General features: G+C 55.3%; 1 protein-coding gene across 2 annotated transcripts in view; it reads left to right on the forward strand.

The window, feature by feature from the left end:
* Nucleotides 1–20,070, forward strand: part of ipo4 (importin 4) — a 77,407-nt gene that overhangs the window by 22,929 nt on the left and 34,408 nt on the right. For both annotated transcript variants that reach the window (XM_078412745.1, XM_078412746.1), the window contains 9 exons: nt 518–601; nt 3,502–3,663; nt 5,723–5,776; nt 6,737–6,846; nt 7,601–7,709; nt 9,006–9,135; nt 11,832–11,945; nt 14,059–14,172; nt 16,183–16,306. In XM_078412745.1, coding sequence (XP_078268871.1) covers nt 518–601; nt 3,502–3,663; nt 5,723–5,776; nt 6,737–6,846; nt 7,601–7,709; nt 9,006–9,135; nt 11,832–11,945; nt 14,059–14,172; nt 16,183–16,306 — 1,001 coding nt within the window. The remainder of the gene's footprint in view (nt 1–517; nt 602–3,501; nt 3,664–5,722; nt 5,777–6,736; nt 6,847–7,600; nt 7,710–9,005; nt 9,136–11,831; nt 11,946–14,058; nt 14,173–16,182; nt 16,307–20,070) is intronic.

A 20,070-nucleotide genomic window follows, 5' to 3' on the forward strand; every position in this document is an offset into this window, starting at 1 on the left:
CGTTCTTCCCACAATTCCCACGTAACTCAGCACCCAAGCACATTATGCTTTGCTCAAGATTCCAGCCTCTGCACGCAACAAAAGCTATTCACTGTACCTCGGTACACGTGACAATAAACTGAACTGAAAACAAACTTGTTTAATGGACTGGAGAGAGGGACAAATAGGTGATTTTCGGGCAGGTGAATGCCGTGACCTCTGGAGGCCTGAGCGGGGAGAGAGGAGCTGCTCCTGCCTCCGGCTGTAAGGGACCCGCAGTAATGGTCTCAGCATTAGTTCCTGCCACTGCCCTCAGAACACGGCTTCCGCAAACATTTACCGCTATGTGTTTGGAGATGCCAGCACCGTGCCTCTCTCTCTCTCTCTGTGCCTCTGGGACCTGCACTTCACCTGTCCGAACGTGCGGCTTTATTTATTGGGGGGGGAGGGTTACTGCTTGGAGCTGCTGGCTGGTAGCTGAGTTCCTGCCTCCTCCGCTGGCCGTTTCTGACAACACCACTCTTTCCTGTTCCTCCAGATTGCAGCTAACTCCGTTCTGGGGGACAACCTGCGGGTCAAGGCCCTGTCCTGTGTGAGCTTCCTGATCAAGCTGAAAGGAAAGGTGAGACACACTGTGGACACAGGTAGCCCAGAGTAGCAACTCACGCCTTGGTCCATGCATCGTCACAGTCTGGGCTCGGCCCTGCCCCCCTCACAGAGGGCAGAGGTCACCACTCCCTGACACTCTGACCTTTCACCCTCTGGGCTCGGCCCTGCCCCAGTCACGGGCAGAGGTCACCGCTCCCTGACCCTCTGACCTTTCACCCTCTGCGATTAAATTCCCTTCCAGACACAGGAGGCATAGGTCACTGCTCCCTGAGTTTGACCTTTCACCCTCTGTGATCGGCCCTGCCCCGTCACAGGTGGCAGAGGTCACCGCTCCTTAACCGTCTGGCCTTTCACCCTCTGCGATCTGACCCTGCCCCAGTCCGTGCCTAGCCACTGCCAGTCTCATAGAGTCCTCGTCATAGAACCACCCTTGCGGCCCAACATGCCCACACCGACCAACATGTCCCATCTTCACTGGTCCCACCTGCCTGCATTTAGCCTATATCCCTCTAAACCCATCCTATCCATGTTTCGGTCCAAATGTTTCTTAAACACTGCGATAGTCCCTGCCTCTGGCAGCTCGTTCCACCCACCACCCTTTGAATGAAAAGGTTTCCCTTCAGATTCCTATGAAATCTTTTCCCCTTCACCTTAAATCTACATCCTCTGGTCCTCGGCTTCCCTGCTGTGGGCAAGAGACTCTGTACATCCACCCGATCTATTCCGCTCATGATTTTATATACCTCTATAAGATCACCCCCTCATCCTCCTGCGCTCCAAGGAATAGAGTCCCAGCCTGCTCAACCTCTCCCTATAGCTCACACCCTCTAGTCCTGGCAACATCCTCGTAAGTCTGAAGAGTCTCGACCCAAAATGTCACCTATTCCTGCTGAGTTACTCCAGCTTTTTGTGTCTACCTTTGGTTTAAACCAGCATCTGCAGTTCCTGTGTAGGAAGGACATCTCCTGCATTGTGTGTCTGCCCGCAGTTCCTGTGTAGGAAGCAACTGCAGATGCTGATTTACGCTGCAGATAGACATCTCCTGCATTGTGCGTCTGCCCGCAGTTCCTTCCTACACACTTCTCTGCACCCTTTCCAGCCTGACAGCATCTTTCCTATAACATGGTGCCCAGAACTGAACACTCTAAATGCGGCCTCACCAATGTGTTAAATAACTGCAACATGACCTCCCAAATTCTATACTTAATGCTCTGACTGATGAAGGGGCCTCCTCACCAAAACCTCTGCACCTGTACTACAAGTACGGGCCTCAGACCCCCCACTCTAGGGCCCCGTGTTTGAGACGGCTGGGGTTGAGCCCAGTCCCTGGTGAGCGTTGTGTGTCAGGGCACTAAGCTGGGTCGGGCCCCTAGTGTTGAGCCTGGGTGGGCGTTGTGTGTCGCGGCACTAAGCTGGGTCGGGCCCCTAGTGTTGAGCCTGGGTGGGCGTTGTGTGTCAGGGCACTAAGCTGGGTCGGGCCCCTGGGGTTGAGTCTCGGTGGGCGTTGTGTGTCAGGGCACTAAGCTGGGTCGGGCCCCTGGCGTTGAGCCCAGTTCCCGGTGGGCGTTGTGTGTCAGGGCACTAAGCTGGGTCGGGCCCCTGGCGTTGAGCCTGGGTGGGCGTTGTGTGTCAGGGCACTAAGCTGGGTCGGGCCCCTGGGGTTGAGTCTCGGTGGGCGTTGTGTGTCAGGGCACTAAGCTGGGTCGGGCCCCTGGGGTTGAGTCTCGGTGGGCGTTGTGTGTTGCAGCACTAAGCTGGGTCGGGCCCCTGGCGTTGAGCGTTGTGTGTCAGGGCACTAAGCTGGGTCGGGCCCCTGGTGTTGAGCCTGGGTGGGCGTTGTGTGTCAGGGCACTAAGTTGGGTCGGGCCCCTGGCGTTGAGTCTCGGTGGGCGTTGTGTGTCAGGGCACTAAGCTGGGTCGGGCCCCTGGCGTTGTGTACTGCGGCACTAAGCTGGGTCGGGCCCCTGGTGCTGAGCCTGGGTGGGCGTTGTTTGCCGCTGCACTAAGCTGAGCCGGGCCCCTGGCGTTGAGTCTCGGTGGGCGTTGTGTGTCGTGGGACTAAGCTGGGTCGGGCCCCTGGCGTTGTGTGTCGTGGGACTAAGCTGAGTCGGGCCCCTGGCGTTGAGTCTCGGTGGGTGTTGTGTGTCGTGGGACTACGCTGAGTCGGGCCCCTGGCGTTGTGTACTGCGGCATTAAGCTGAGTCGGGCCCCTGGCATTGAGTCTCGGTGGGTGTTGTGTGTCGTGGGACTAAGCTGAGTCGGGCCCCTGGCATTGTGTACTGCGGCACTAAGCTGAGTCAGGCCCCTGGCGTTGTGTGTCGCGGGACTAAGCTGAGTCGGGCCCCTGGCGTTGCGTGTCGCGGGACTAAGCTGAGTCGGGCCCATGGCGTTGTGTGTCGCGTGACTAAGCTGAGTCGGGCCCCTGGCGTTGAGTCTCGGTGGGCGTTGTGTGTCGCGGGACTAAGCTGAGTCGGGCCCCTGGCGTTGAGTCTCGGTGGGCGTTGTGTGCCGCGGCACTAAGCTGAGTCGGGCCCCTGGCGTTGTGTACTGCAGCACTAAGCTGAGTCGGGCCCCTGGCGTTGAGTCTCGGTGGGCGTTGTGTGTCGTGGGACTAAGCTGAGTCGGTGGGCGTTGTGTGTCGCGGCATTAAGCTGAGTCGGGCCCCTGGCGTTGTGTGCCGCGGCACTAAGCTGAGTCGGGCCCCTGGCGTTGTGTACTGCGGCACTAAGCTGAGTCGGTGGGCGTTGTGTGCCGCGGCACTAAGCTGAGTCGGGCCCCTGGCGTTGTGTGCCGTGGGACTAAGCTGAGTCGGTGGGCGTTGTGTGCCGCGGCACTAAGCTGAGTCGGGCCCCTGGCGTTGCGTGTCGCGGGACTAAGCTGAGTCGGGCCCTTGCTTGTGCCCTCGCCCCTCAGGCCGTGATGAAGCAGAAGCTGCTGCCCAGCATCCTGAACGTGCTCTACCCCATCATGTGCACCGCTCCACCTGAGGGGGAGATGGACCCTGAGGACCTGGATCTGGACGATGAAATCGAGGACGAGGTGGAGGCTCAGACCCCCAAACACTTCTCTGCACAGGTGTGTGGCACACTGGGGGGGGGGGTCACACTGCCAACCGCACCGTCATCACAACTAGGCCACAAAAAAAGAGAGAGAGAGAGAGAGAGAGAGAGAGAGAGAGAGAGAGAGAGAGAGAGAGAGAGAGAGAGAGAGAGAGAGAGATATCCATCCATCCATCCTCCTGGGCATCCACTGTCAGAGTGAGGTGCAGCGCAAAGTGGAGGAACAGCACCTCGTATTACGCTTGGGCAGCTTACACTCCAGTGGTATGAGCATTGACTTCTCTAACATCAAGCCACCCCTGTTTACCCACTCTCCCTATCCCTCCCCATCCTAGTTCTCAGACCAATCTGACTGTCCTACTGATGAAATGTTATCTTTGTATGCCTCACCACCTTCCCCAGCTAACAAGGTTCTATTCTACATTTTCCTTGAATTTTGTCCCCTTTGATGTCTTGTTTTCACACCTTACCCCTCCATATCTCTGTGTCTCCCCTGACCCTCAGTCTGAAGCAGGGTCTGGGCCTGAAACATCACCCATTCCTTCTATCCAGAGATGCTGCCTGTCCCGCTGAGTTACTCCAGCATTTTGTCTCTATCTTCGATGTAAACCAGCATCTGCAGTTCCTTCCTACACAGTCCTGAACTATTGTCCCCTCACCCATCAGGCAAAAGGTACAGAAGTGTGAAAACGCACACCTCTAGATTCAGGGACAGTTTGTTACTGGCTGAATCAACCGTCCTACCACAACCAGCCCTGAACTGCTATCTACCTCATTGGTGACCCTCGGACTATCCTTGATCGAACTTTGCCGGCTTTACCTTGCACTGAACGCTATTCACTTATGTATCTGTACACTGTAAATGGCTCGACTGTAATCATTGTGTATTGTCTTTCCGCTGACTGGTTAGCACGCAACAAAAGCTTTTCACTGTACCTCTGTACAGGTGACAATGAACTCAACTGAACAAAGAGGGAGGGGGGTGGCGTTGGCAGTGCCAATCGGCTAGTACAACAGAAGAGCTGCAACTGGTGCAGGGATGGGACTGGAGAGGTGCTGCATCTGCAGGGATGGGACTGAGAGGGACTGCATCTGCAGGGATGGGACTGGAGAGGTGCTGCATCTGCAGGGATGGGACTGGGGCAGAGCTGCACTGGTGCAATGACTGCTGGGCAGGAGCTGCATGGGTGCTGGAACAGTACTAGGGGGGGTATTAGGGCAGTACTGCGGTGGACCTGCACCAGCGCAGCGGCAGTGCTGGAGAGGAGCGGCACTGATGCAGTAACAGTGCTGGAGAGGAGCTGCACTGATGCAGCGGCAGTGCTGGGTAGGAGCAGCACTGATGCAGTAACAGTGCTGGGTAGGAGCGGCACTGATGCAGTAACAGTGCTGGGACACAGCGGCACTGATGCAGTAACAGTGCTGGGTAGGAACGGCACTGATGCAGTAACAGTGCTGGAGAGGAGCTGCACTGATGCAGCGGCAGTGCTGGGTAGGAGCGGCACTGATGCAGTAACAGTGCTGGGACACAGCGGCACTGATGCAATAACAGTGCTGGGGCACAGCTGCACTGATGCAGTAACAGTGCTGGGTAGGAGCAGCACTGATGCAGCGGCAGTGCTGGGACACAGCTGCACGGGTGCAGTGGTAGTACTGGGGAGGGGCTGCATTGGTGCCGTGACATTGCTGGGTCGGAGCTGCACTGGTGCAGTGGTAGTACTGGGGAGGGGCTGCGTTGGTGCCGTAACAGTGCTGGGACACAGCTGCACTGGTGCAGTGGAGTACTGTGGAGGGGCGGCGTTGGTGCCGTGACAGTGCTGGGTCAGAGCTGCACTGGTGCAGTGGTAGTACTGGGGAGGGGCTGCGTTGGTGCCGTGACATTGCTGGGTCGGAGCTGCACTGGTGCAGTGGTAGTACTGGGGAGGGGCTGCGTTGGTGCCGTGACAGTGCTGGGTAGGAGCTGCACTGGTGTTGAGAGGGAGGTGCAGCCCCTTCCCCTCCAGTGCTTGCCCCTGAATGGTGTGAGCTACCCTGGGTCTGGGCACCGTCTGTAATCCTTGTGTCCTCTCCCCCAGGTCATCGACATGCTGGCTCTCCACTTGCCTCCAGAGAAACTCTTCTCCCAGCTGGTGAGTGCCCACCACCCCTCCCCGTCGGCAAAGGGCAGCATGGCGTGGGGGGGGGGGGGTGCTGTGGGCAGCATGGTGCCACGCAGGGGAGGCCAGGAGTCACAGCCAAGGCTATTCAACTGGAAAGGGGGCAGAGAAGATGACAAGGATGTTGTGAGGACAAGGGCCTGAGCTACAGGGAGAGGTGGGGCAGGCTCGGACTTTATATCTTGGAGTGCAGGAGGATAAGGGGTGATCTTATAGCGGTCGACAAAATCACAAGGGGAATAGATAGAGTGAATGCACAGTCTTTTACCCAGGACTGGGGAATCAAGAACCAGAGGACATAGGATGCTGAGCAATGATGGCACTGGACCTGTACTCACTGGAGTGTAGAAACGTACAGAATAGTGAAAGGCTTGGCTAGTGGAGATGTGAGAGGATGTTTCCACCAGTGGGAGAGTCTAGGACTAGAGGTCACAGCCTCAGAATTAAAGGTCGTTCTTTTAAGAAGATGAGAAGGAATTTCTTTACCCAGAGGGTGGTGAATCTGTAGAATTCTTTGCCACTGCAGGCTGTGGAGGCAAAGTCAGAGGATAAATTTAAGGCAGAGTTCGTTAGATTCTTGATTATTATGGGTGTCAGGAGTTACGGGGAGAAGGCAGGAGAATGGGGTTAGGAGGGAGAGATAGATCAGCCATGATTGAATGGCGGCGTAGACTTGATGGGCCGATCGGCCTAATTTTACTGCTATCTCAATGAACATTGGTTTAAGGTGAGAGGGGAAAGATTTAGGAGGAACGTTTCCACGCAGATGGCAGTGGGTATATTGAATGAAAGCTGGGCTGATGGGCCAGACTCAGATGTCACAGAGATGTCTAGTGGGGCAGGAGGGAGGCCATGGGTGAATCGGGCCAGGGCTGGGCTGGGCTGGATAATGGAGCCGTCACAGTGAAACCTGCCGGCATTGTCCCCCAACAGACCCCACTGATGGAGCCGGCGCTGAGGAGCGAGAACCCGTACGAGAGGAAGGCCGGTCTGATGAGCATGGCAGTGTTGGCAGAGGGCTGTGCCGACCACATCCGCCAAAAGTGAGTGCAGCCCACCGATCGGCAAACACCCCGGCAAACTGGCAGCAATACCCCGACAGTGACGGTGTCAGTAACACAGAACACCCCTGCAAACTGGCAGCAATACCCCGACAGTAACGGTGTCAGTAACACAGAACACCCCTGCAAACTGGCAGCAGTACCCCGACAGTGACGGTGTCAGTAACACAGAACACCCCTGCAAACTGGCAGCAATACCCCGACAGTGACGGTGTCAGTAACACAGAACACCCCTGCAAACTGGCAGCAGTACCCCGACAGTGATGGTGTCAGTAACACAGAACACCCCTGCAAACTGGCAGCAATACCCCGACAGTAACGGTGTCAGTAACACAGAACACCCCTGCAAACTGGCAGCAATACCAACAGTAACGGTGTCAGTAACAGAGAACACCCCTGCAAACTGGCAGCAGTACCCCGACAGTAACGGTGTCAGTAACACAGAACACCCCTGCAAACTGGCAGCAGTACCCCGACAGTAACGGTGTCAGTAACACAGAACACCCCTGCAAACTGGCAGCAGTACCCCGACAGTAACGGTGTCAGTAACACAGAACACCCCTGCAAACTGGCAGCAATACCCCGACAGTAACGGTGTCAGTAACACAGAACACCCCTGCAAACTGGCAGCAGTACCAAGTAACTGTGTGTAGACCAGTGTGAACACAGAGCAGTGTGTGGATTTTGTTGTCTCCTGTGTGTCCCTGCCCCTCACCTGCCCCTCTTGGCCTTGCAGGCACCTCCACCCCATGCTGCAGTGCATGTGCCAGGCCCTGGCAGACCAGAGCCAGGTGGTGAGGAACGCTGCACTCTTCGCCCTGGGACAGTTCTCCGAGTTCCTGCAGGTAGGCCTCACCCATTGTTCCTCTCTCCCTCCCCCTCCACCTCCCTCACCCCCTCCACCTCCCCCTGCCTCACCCCCTCCCTCTCTCCCCCTCCACCTCCCCCTCCCTCTCTTCCTCTCTCCCCTCCACCTCCCTCACCCCCTCCCTCTCTCCCCTCCCTCTCTTCCTTCCCCTCCATTTCCCTCTCCCCCTCCACCTCCCCCTCCCTTTCCTCCCTCTCTCCACCTCCCCCTCCCTCTCCTCCCTCTCACCCCCTCCCCCTCTCTGTCTCTCCCTCTCACCCTCCCCTTCTCTGCCTCTGTCTCTCCCCCTCCCTTTCCCCCTCCCTTTCCCCCTCCCTTTCCCCCTCCCTCTCTCCCTCCCTCTCTCCCTCCCTCTCTCCCTCTCTCCCCCTCCCTCTCTCCCCCTCCCTCTCTCCCCCTCCCTCTCTCCCCCTCCCTCTCTCCCCCTCCCTCTTTCCCCCTCCCTCCCTCTCCCCTCCCTCCCTCTCCCCTCCACCTTTCCCCTCCCATTCCCCCTCCCTCTCTCCTTCCCTCCCCCTCCTCCAACCCCTCTCTGTCTCTCCCTCTCCCCATCCCCCTCTCCCTCCACCTCCCTCTGCCCCTCCCTCGCTCCCCCTCCACCTCCCCTCCCTTTCTGTCTCTCCTCCCCTCTCCCCCTCCCTCTCTCCCCCTCCCCCTCTCTGTCTCCCCTCCCTCTCGAGGTCGTTTGGTTTTGGGAGGGTGTGTGAGTGAGATTTCTCCTCGCGTGCCTGTTCTCTCAGCCCAGTGCTGTCTACTTTCTGTTGCTCCGTCTCTCCACCCCCTCTCTGCCGGTGGCCCAGGGCTGGTCGCCCGACACGTCCGCCCCTCCCTCGCCCACCCCTTCCCTCCTTGTCCCCCTCACTGCCAATTGGGGAGTGTCGTCTCACTCCCTGCCCCTCCCTCGCCCACCCCCTCCCTCCTTGCCCCCATCACTGCCGATTGGGAAGTGTCGTCTCACTCCCTGCCCGTCCACTCTCCCCCTCCCTCCCTCCTTGCCCCCATCACTGCCGATTGGGGAGTGTCGTCTCACTCCCGGACCGTCCACTCTCCCCCTCCCTCCCTCCTTGCCCCCCTCACTGCCGATTGGGGAGTGTCGTCTCACTCCCTGCCCGTCCACTCTCCCCCTCCCTCCCTCCTTGCCCCCCTCACTGCCGATTGGGGAGTGTCGTCTCACTCCCTGCCCGTCCACTCTCCCCCTCCCTCCTTGCCCCCCTCACTGCCGATTGGGGAGTGTCTCACTCCCGGCCCGTCCACTCTCCCTCTTCCTCCACAGCCGGACATCAGCAAATATTCGGATGAGATCATGCCGCTGCTCCTCAACTACCTGGGCACCATCGACAACTCGAAGGGGGGCCACCTCACCAAGGCCTACTACGCTCTGGAAAACTTCGTGGAGAATCTGGGTAAGCTGGCGGCACGTGCCCACAAAGGCCACCGGACTTGCGCTGCGCTGGATTCAGGTCCCGGGCCAGGGGCTTAGAGTCCGAACCCCTCTCCTCGAGCGGTCTGTGTGCACGAGACAGGCGGTGCAGTTTAGAGGATGTAGCGCGGAAACAGGCCCTTCGGCCCACTGAGTCCGCGCCGACCAGCAATCCCCGCACACTAATACTACCCTGCACACATTAGGGACAATTTACACTTATACCAAGTATACAAACCCAAGCCAATTAACCTACAAACCTATACGTCTTTGGAGTGTGGGAGGAAACACAATGAATGGTGGTGCTGGCTCGAAGGGCCGAATGGCCTCCTCCTGCACCTATTTTCTATGTTTCTATGAAACCAAAGATCTCAGAGAAAACCCACACGGTCACGAGAGGATTTCAGTAGAGGAGTAAAGAGGTTCTTCTGCAGTTGTACAGGGCCCTGGTAAGACCACATCTGGAGTATTGTGTGCAGTTTTAGTCTCCTAATTTGAGGAAGGACATCCTTGTAATTGAGGCAGTGCAGCGTAGGTTCACGAGATTGATCCCTGGGATGGCGGGACTGTCATATGAGGAAAGATTGAAAAGACTAGGCTTGTATTCACTGGAGTTTAGAAGGATGAGAGGGGATCTTATAGAGACGTATAAAATTATAAAAGGACTGGACAAGCTAGATGCAGGAAAAATGATCCCAATGTTGGGGAGTCCAGAACCAGGGGCCACACTCTTAGAATAAAGGGGAGTGCATTTAAAACTGAGGTGAGAAGGAACTTTTTCACCCAGAGAGTTGTGAATTTGTGGAGGGCAGTGGAGGCCAAATCACTGGATGAATTTAAGAGAGTTAGATAGAGCTCTAGGGGCTAGTGGAATCAAGGGATATGGAGAGAAGGCAGGCACGGGTTACTGATTGTGGATGATCAGCCATGATCACAATGAATGGCGGTGCTGGCTCAAAGGGCCGAATGGCCTGCTCCTGCACCTATTTTCTATGTTTCTATGTCACAGGGAGAACGTACAAACTCCGTACAGACAGCACCCGTAGTCAACCTGGATTTTAATAAGGCATTATTCATAGAGTCATAGATGGAAACAGGCCCTTCGGCCCAACTTGCCCACACCGGTGGTGTGTGGGGGGTTATTGTGGGTCAGTGCTCCTGTACTGTGGTGTGGGGGGTTTACTGTGGGTCAGTGCTCCTGTACTGTGGTGTGGGGGGGTTTACTGTGGGTCAGTGCTCCTGTACTGTGGTGTGTGGGGGTTTATTGTGGGTCAGTGCTCCTGTACTGTACTGTGGTGTGGGGGGTTTATTGTGGGTCAGTGCTCCTGTACTGTGGTGTGTAGGGGGTCTACTGTGGGTCAGTGCTCCTGTACTGTGGTGTGGGGGGTTTATTGTGGGTCAGTGCTCCTGTACTGTGGTGTGTAGGGGGTCTACTGTGGGTCAGTGCTCCTGTACTGTGGTGTGTAGGGGGTCTACTGTGGCTCAGTGCTCCTGTACTGTGGTGTGGGGGGTTTATTGTGGGTCAGTGCTCCTGTACTGTGGTGTGTGGGGGGTTACTGTGGGTCAGTGCTCCTGTACTGTGGTGTGTGGGGGTTTATTGTGGGTCAGTGCTCCTGTACTGTGGTGTGGGGTTTACTGTGGGTCAGTGCTCCTGTACTGTGGTGTGTGGGGGTTTATTGTGGGTCAGTGCTCTTGTACTGTGGTGTGTGGGGGGTTTATTGTGGGTCAGTGCTCCTGTACTGTACTGTGGTGTGTGGGGGGGTTACTGTGGGTCAGTGCTCCTGTACTGTACTGTGGTGTGGGGGGTTTATTGTGGTTCAGTGCTCCTGTACTGTGGTGTGGGGGGGTTTATTGTGGCTCAGTGATCTTGTACTGTGGTGTGGGGGGGTTACTGTGGGTCAGTGCTCCTGTACTGTACTGTGGTGTGTGGGGGTTTATTGTGGGTCAGTGCTCTTGTACTGTGGTGTGTGGGGGTTTACTGTGGGTCAGTGCTCCTGTACTGTACTGTGGTGTGTGGGGGTTACTGTGGGTCAGTGCTCCTGTACTGTACTGTGGTGTGTGGGGGGTTTACTGTGGGTCAGTGCTCCTGTACTGTACTGTGGTGTGGGGGGTTTATTGTGGGTCAGTGCTCCTGTACTGTACTGTGGTGTGGGGGGTTTATTGTGGGTCAGTGCTCCTGTACTGTACTGTGGTGTGGGGGGTTTACTGTGGGTCAGTGCTCCTGTACTGTGGTGTGTGGGGGTTTATTGTGGGTCAGTGCTCCTGTACTGTACTGTGGTGTGTGGGGGTTTACTGTGGGTCAGTGCTCCTGTACTGTACTGTGGTATGTGGGGGTTTACTGTGGGTCAGTGCTCCTGTACTGTACTGTGGTGTGTGGGGGTTTACTGTGGGTCAGTGCTCCTGTACTGTACTGTGGTGTGTGGGGGTTTACTGTGGGTCAGTGCTCCTGTACTGTGGTGTGTGGGGGTTACTGTGGGTCAGTGCTCCTGTACTGTACTGTGGTGTGGGGGGTTTATTGTGGGTCAGTGCTCCTGTACTGTACTGTGGTGTGTGGGGGTTTACTGTGGGTCAGTGCTCCTGTACTGTACTGTGGTGTGTGGGGGTTTATTATGGCTCAGTGCTCTTGTACTGTGGTGTGAAGAGTGAACGGCTGCTTACTGCTTGTCCCTTGTGCGGCAGGGAAGAAGATCGAGCCCTACCTGCCCACACTGATGGACCGGATGTTGACTGCCCTCTGTTCGTCCAGCAGTAGCCGGGTCAAGGAGCTGGCGGTCAGTGCCATCGGTGCCATCGGTGAGTGTGGATGCGCTGTGGTATCCCGCGGAATGTCCCCGCTGCCCTGTGCCTTGTGCTCTGCCACCTTCTCACGCCCTCCCCTCTGGAGTTCATGTTTCAAGTGTGTCACAGTGCCCGATGGTGTGCCCCAGTTCACACTCATAGTCACAATCCCGTTTCAGCCCCGGCCTGCTCTGCACTGTCCTTGCATCCATGTCATCCCAATTATTTTGTGTCGTTTAGAGATACAGCACGGAAACAAGCCCTTTGACCCACCGAGTCCGCACCGCCCAGCGATCCACGCTCACTTACACTACCCTACACACACTAGGGACAATTTACAGTTTTACCGAGCCAATTAAACGACAAACCTGCACGTCTTTGATGTGTGGGAGGAAACCGAATATCTCGCAGAAAACCCACGCAGGTCACAGGGAGAAGCTACAAGCTCCATGCAGGCAGACAGCACCCGTAGTCGGGATGGAACCCGGGACAAAGATTTCCTCCTGGAAAACTCCTAAATTTGAACATAATTATTGAAACCTCTTCTTTTAGCTTACAGAAGAAGAATATGAAAGCCAATACAATGATGACTTTTAAAAGACATTCTGACAGATTTATGTAGAAACAAAGAAGTGTAGATACTGGTTAATATGGAAGATGGACAGAAGTGTAGTTCTCAGTGTAGTGCTAACCATTCAGTGGAAAGACAATACATGCTCACAATCCATTCATTCATTGTGTACAGATACGTGATAAGGGAATAACGTTTAGTGCAAGATAAAGTCCGATCAAAGATAGTCCGAGGGTCACCAATGAGGTAGATAGAAACTCAGGGCTGCTCTGTAGTTGCTGGTAGGATGGTTCAGTCCTAACAACTAGAGAGCAGTCATGAGCTACTACCTACCTCATTGGAGAGTGCTGGAGTAACCCAATGGGTCAGGCAGCATCTCCGGATAAAAAAAAGGCTGGGTGATTTTTCAGGTCGGGACCCACCTACTTGACTGAAAGTCGGGGGTGAAGAGTTCATTTTCAGTTTGTTGTCACGTGTACCGAAGTACAGTGAGAAGCTTTTGTTGCGTGCTAACCAGTCAGCGGAAAGACAATACATGATTACAATCGAGCCGTCCACAGTGTACAGGATACATGATAAGGGAATAACGCTCAGTGCAAGATAAAGCCAGTAAGGTCCGATCAAAGATAGTCCGAGGGTCACCAATGAGGAAGATAGTAGTTAGCTGGAGACGAAAAAAGACTCGGACCACTTAGGACCAGCCACAAATGACCTCAGGCAGGGTGGTGGCTGGGACGTCGACTGTTGGCTGGTGACGGTTCCCTCCACAACTCATCCTTCCCCCACCCAAACCACCCCTTCCCCAGGTACTTCCCCCTGCAAAGGCAGGAGATGCAACACCTGTCCTTATACCTCCTCCCTCGACTCTATCCAGGAACCCTGCCAGTCTTTTCAGGTGGGGCAGAGGTTCACAAGTACCTCCTCCAACCTCATCTACTGCATCCGCTGTTCCTGATGTGGACGGACTCCTGTACACCAGCGAGACCTGCCATAGACTTGGAGACTGTTTCACTGAACACTTATGCTCGCTCCGCCTAGGCCTCAGGGATCTCCAGGGTGCGGACTATTTTAACTCCCGCTCCCACACTAACCTCTCTGTCCCGAGCCTCCTTCATTGCCAGAGTGAGGCCCAGCGCAAACTGGAGAAACAACTCCCCATAATCCAATGGGTAGCTTACAACATTGAGTTCTCTAACTTCAAGTGATTTCATCTCATACTCCCGTCCCCCTCCCTCCTTGCCCCCTCCCTCCTTGCCCCCTCCCTCCTTTCCCCCTCCCTCCTTGCCCCCTCCCTCCTTGCCCTCTCCCTCCTTGCCCCCTCCCTCCTTGCCCCCCTCCCTCCTTGCCCCCTCCCTCCTTGCCCCTCCCTCCTTGCCCCCTCCCTCCTTGCCCCCTCCCTCCTTGCCCCCTCCCTCCTTGCCCCCTTCCTCCTCCCTTGATGTTTTCCTCCCCTCCTGCCAACCACTGAAACCCTCGGCTTCTCCAGTCACCTCCATGGTGCAGACTGACGGGTTCTTTATTCCCCCCTCCCCCTGGCCTTGCCTGTCGACCCTTCAGCCAGCGCTGCCAAAGAGGCCCTGCTGCCGTACTTCCAGGCCGTGATTGTCCAGCTCAAAGGCTACTTGGTCAACACCAGCGAGGAGCTGCGGCAGGTCCAGATCCAGTCCCTGGGTGAGTCCCGCCTCACCTGGCCTCCGTGCTTGGGGCCGTGGGGATAGTGGAGAGGGTCAGGGAGTAAGGGGGGCAGGTGCCATGGTGTGGCTCAGGAGCTGTGGGAGCACAGCACTGTGGGTGGGGGTGAGGGAGTGCCACTCTGTGGGTGGGGGGGGTGAGGGAGTGCCACACTGTGGGTGGCGGGGGTGAGGGAGTGCCACACTGTGGGTGGGGGGGGGTGAGGGGGTACCACGCTGTGGGTGCAGGAGGTGAGGGAGTGCAGCACTGTGGGGGGTGAGGGGGTGACGCACTGTGGGAGGTGAGGGAGTGCCGCACTGTGGGTGAGGGGGGTGAGGTAGTGCCACACTGTGGGTGGGGGGGGGTGAGGGAGTGCCATACTGTGGGTGGGGGGGGTGAGGGAGTGCCGCACTGTGGGTGGGGGGGGTGAGGGGGTACCACGCTGTGGATGCAGGAGGTGAGGGAGTGCAGCACTGTGGGTGGGGGGGGTGAGGGAGTGCCGCACTGTGGGTGGGGGGGGTGAGGGGGTACCATGCTGTGGGTGCAGGAGGTGAGGGAGTGCAGCACTGTGGGGGGTGAGGGGGTGACGCACTGTGGGGGGTGAGGGAGTGCCGCACTGTGGGTGGGGAGGGTGAGGGGGTACCATGCTGTGGGTGCAGGAGGTGAGGGAGTGCAGCACTGTGGGGGGTGAGGGGGTGACGCACTGTGGGGGGTGAGGGAGTGACGCACTGTGGGTGAGGGGGGTGAGGGAGTGCCGCACTGTGGGTGGCGGGGGTGAGGGAGTGCCGCACTGTGGGTGGGGGGGTGAGGGGGTACCACGCTGTGGGTGCAGGAGGTGAGGGAGTGCAGCACTGTGGGGGGTGAGGGTGACGCACTGTGGGGGGTGAGGGAGTGACGCACTGTGGGTGAGGGGGTGAGGGAGTGCCGCACTGGGTGGCGGGGGTGAGGGAGTGCCGCACTGGGTGGGGGGGGTGAGGGAGTGCCGCACTGGGTGGGGGGGGGTGAGGGAGTGCCGCACTGGGTGGCGGGGGTGAGGGAGTGCCGCACTGGGTGGGGGGGGGTGAGGGTGTGCCGCACTATGGGTGGAGGTGGGGGTGAGGGAGTGCCGCACTGTGGGTGGAGGGGTTGACGGAGTGCCACACTGTGGGGGGTGAGGGAGTGCCGCACTGGGTGGCGGGGGTGAGGGAGTGCCGCACTGGGTGGGGGGGGGGTGAGGGTGTGCCGCACTATGGGTGGAGGTGGGGGTGAGGGAGTGCCGCACTGTGGGTGGAGGGGTTGACGGAGTGCCACACTGTGGGGGGTGAGGGAGTGCCGCACTGTGGGTGGGGGGGGAGGGAGTGCCGCACTGTGGGTGGGGGGGGTGAGGGGGTACCACACTGTGGTAGGGGCAGTGGTGAGGGAGTGCCGCACTGTGGGGGGTGAGGGGGTGACGCACTGTGGGAGGGGCGGGGGTGAGGGAGTACCATCCTGTGGAAGGGGTGGTACCAAAGATACTAGAGGAGCAAGATGGACCACTCGTCCCTAAAAAAGCGCAGTGTGTCTCAGCGCCATTTTAGTCGGCAGAAACCTGCAGAAACATTTAAAAAGAAAAATAACAACAATCTGAATTGATAGATGAGATATATTCTGCATTTTAATGGTATCATCACACAAACTGTTCCCCCCAAAACACTGATTACACTGCGAGAGGCAGAGCCAATGGCAGGTTTTGCTTACTAAAATGGCTCCTTTGCGCACTACACTTCAGTATAGGTGATTTTGACGGAGTGGTTCATCTTGCTCCTCTAGTATCTTTGGGGGGGGGTACTGAGGGAGCTCCTCACTGAAGGAGTTACACAGTCTGTAAGCAGGGGATGGTTGGTTGATGAGAGAGTCCGTCCTGTGTCGAGCCAATATTGTCTCTGCCTTGGGCGGCCATGTTTGCTGAAGGTGTGATCTGTGCTGTTGATGTTGTGCCTGGGAGGCAGCATGAGAAGCAGACTTCAGAAACTAACCCTTGTCACGTTGCAGAAACCCTGGGGGTCCTTGCACGGACCATTGGGAAAGACGTCTTCTTGCCACTCTCTGAGGAGTGCTGCCAACTTGGCCTCAACCTCATCGACCACGTGGATGATCCTGACTTGCGGCGGTGCACGTAAGCTTCACTCTCCTTTGTAATCTCAAGAGACTCGCTCCCTCTCCACATGGTCAAAGCCTCTGGCCGGCCATCTGGGTATTTCCCCTTGTTGGGGCACTCCATGACCCAGGAACATCCCCCCCCCCCCCCCCCCAGCCCTGTCACCTGAAGCCAACCCTTGAACAAACACACTGCCGACCCCCATTTCAAACATGTCGGAAGGATCTGCAGATTGCTGGTTTATACCGAAGATAGACACAAAGTCAAATCAAATCAAGTTTATTTGTCACATACACATACACATACACATACACATACACATACACATACACATACACATACACATACACATACACATACACATACACATACAAGATGTGCAGTGAAATGAAAGGTCACCCATAGTACAACAATAAGAGCAAGAAAAAGAAACAATTTCACACACAATCACAACCAACACAAAACAAAAAAAAGAAACATCCATCACAGTGAGTCTCCTCCAGTCACCTCCTTCCTCACTGTGATGGAAGTAACTTGTGCTGGAGTAACTCAGTGGATCAGGATGGAAGTGACTTGTGCTGGAGTAACTCAGTGGATCAGGATGGAAGTAACTTGTGCTGGAGTAACTCAGCAGATCAGGCAGCATCTCTGGAGAAAAGGGACGGGTGACGTTTCAGTTCGGACCTTTCTTCAGATTCCTATTTATCCCCATTTCCAATCTCTCCTTGTCCACATTCTCCCCCTCTCTCTCTCTGCAACCTGTAACAGCAGGCTGGCTGGATGGCAGACGACAAAGAGCGGCAATAAAGGTTGGCTGCCAGTGACTAGTGGAGTTACGCAGGGCTCGGTGCTGGGGCCGCTACTCTTCATGTTGTATATTAATGATTTGGACGAGGGGATTGAAGGCTTTGTGGCCAAGTTTGCGGATGATACGAAAATAGGTGGAGGGGTAGGTAGTGTAGAGAAAGCAGGGACTCTGCAGAATGACTTGGACAGTTTGGGAAAGTGGCAGATGGAATATAGTGTAGCAAAGTGTGGAGTCATGCATTTTTGGAGTAGGAATAAAGGCGTAGACTATTTTCTAAATGGGGTGAGAATCCAGAAATCGGAGGTGCAAAGGGACTTGGGAGAGCTGGTGCAGAATTCCCAAAAAGTTAATCTGCAAGTCGAATCAGGAGTAAATAAAGCAAACTCAATGCTATTATTTATTTCAAGAGGGCTTGTATACAAAAACAGGGATGTAATGTTGAGACTCTACATGGCGCTGGTCAGGCCGCATTTGGAATATTCTGAGCAATTTTGGACACAATATCTGAGGAAGGATGTGCTGGTTTTGGAGAGGGTCCAGAGCAAGTTTATAAGAATGATCACAGGATGAGTAGGTTAACCTATGATGAGCGTTTGTCGGCACTGGACCTGTGCTTGCTGTAGTTTGGGGGAATGAGGGGGGACCTCTTTGAATCGTACAGAATAGTGAAAGGCTTGGATAGAGTGGATGTGGTGAGGATGTTTCCACTAGTGGGAGAGTCTAGGACCAGAGGTCAAACCTCAGAATTAAAGGACGTTCTTTTAGGAAGGAGATGAGGAGTAATTTCTGTGGAATTCTTGGCCACAGAAGGCTGTGGATATTTTTAAGGCAGAGATAGATAGATTCTTGATTAGTACGGGTGTCAGAGGCTATGGGGAGAAGGCAGGAGAATGGGGTTAGCAGAGAGAGATAGATCAACCATGATTGAATGGCAGAGTAGACCTGATGGGCCGAATGGCCTAATTCTACTCCTATTCCTGATGACCTTAACCTTTTTCAGTACCCTGAGTATAGGTTAGTTTATTATTGTCATGTTAACTGAGGTACAATGAAAAGCTTTTTTGTTGCGTGCTATCCAGTCAGCGGAAAGACTACATGATTACGATCGTGCCATCCACAATGTATAGATACAGGATAAAGGAAATAACATTTAGTGCAAGATAAAATCCAGTAAAGTCCGATTAAAGATAGTCCCAGGGTCTCTGGTGTGGTTGATGGGAGGTCAGAACTGCTCTCTAGTTGGTGACAGGATGGTTCAGTTGCCTGATAACAACTGGGAAGAAACTGCCCGTCATGGGCAACAGAAACGTGAGGCTGGGCACTGCAAAGTGCCCGTGGAGGCAGGGGGAGGATCTGGGGGGAATCGATGTGAATGAGGGGAGAATAAAGCAGGATGGGTGTAAGCGAGCAGCTGATGGTCACAACGGACCTGTTGGGCTGAAGGATCTGTTCCTATCACTGCTAGTTCTAGCCGTGTGATCACGCCAAGGTTTAATTACCGCCGCAGCACCTCCAGCTGCCTGAGCCCTGTGCCTGAGAATGTCTTCTCAACACCCATGCTATTCTGCCTCTCGTTTCCTTGACGTCCTTCCACAGCGTCGCCCTTATTAAACAACAGACAATAAATAGGTGCAAGAGGAGGCCATTCGGCCCTTCGAGGCAGCACCGCCATTCAATGTGATCATGGCTGATCATTCTTAATCAGTACCCCGTTCCTGCCTTCTCCCAATACCCCCTGATTCCGCTATCCTTAAGAGCTCTCTCTCTTGAATGCATTCAGAGAATTGGCCTCCACTGCCTTCTGAGGCAGAGAATTCCACAGATTCACAACTCTCTGGCATCTCCGTTCTAAATGACCTACCCCTTATTCTTAAACTGTGGCCCCTGGTTCTGAACTCCCCCAACATTGGGAACATGTTTCCTGCCTCTAACGTGTCCAACCCCTTAATAATCTTATACGTTTCGATAAGATCCCCTCTCATCCTTCTAAATTCCAGTATATGCAAGCCTAGTCGCTCCAGTGTTTCAACATATGACAGTCCCACCATTCTGGGAGTTAACCTAGTGAACCTACACTGTACGCCCTCAATAGCAAGAATATCCTTCCTCAAATTTGGAGACCAAAACTGCACACAGTACTCCAGGTGCGGTCTCACTTGGGCCCTGTACAACTGCAGAAGGACCTCTTTGCTCCTATACTCAACTCCTCTTGTTATGAAGACCAACATTCCATTGGCTTTCTTCACTGCCTGCTGTACCTGCATGCTTCCTTTCCGTGACTGATGCACTAGGACACCCAGATCTCGTTGTATGTCCCCTTTTCCTAACTTGACACCATTCAGATAATACTCTGCCTTCCTATTCTTACCACCAAAGTGGGTAACCTCACACTTATCCACATTAAACTGCATCTGCCATGCATCCGCCCACTCACACAACCTGTCCAAGTCACCCTGCAACCTCATAGCATCTCCCTCACAGCTCGGAGCCTTTGTTCACCTTCCCTCACACCACTCGCGTGGTCCAGTGTGTGAGATCGGTGTACTATTACTGTGGAGAATGTCTCACTACAGAAGGTGTTCCTTCTGTCCATCACTTCTTGACACAGCTCCATAGTCACAGGGGCGGCACGGTGGTGCAGCGGTAGAGTTGCTGCCTCCCAGCACTAGAGACCCGGGTTCCATCCTGACTGCGGGTGCTGTCTGTACGGAGTTTGTACGTTCTCCCCGTGACCTGCTTGGGTTTTCTCCAAGATCTTCGGTTTCCTCCCACACTCCAAAGACGTGGGTTAATTAGCTTGGTATAAGTATAAATTGTCCCTAGTGTGCAGGATAGTGCTGATGTGTCTGCGTGGCTGAAGGGCCTATTTAAATGCTGTATCTCTAAAGTCTACTCAGTGCATCCTGCTCCTCGCATCCCACAATCCTGAGGATTTCTCCTGCAAGATCTTACCTTTCATTTAGGAAAATTGCAC

The sequence above is a fragment of the Rhinoraja longicauda genome, chromosome 16 (assembly GCF_053455715.1).
Source record: "Rhinoraja longicauda isolate Sanriku21f chromosome 16, sRhiLon1.1, whole genome shotgun sequence".
In the NCBI taxonomy this organism is placed as follows: domain Eukaryota; kingdom Metazoa; phylum Chordata; class Chondrichthyes; order Rajiformes; family Arhynchobatidae; genus Rhinoraja; species Rhinoraja longicauda.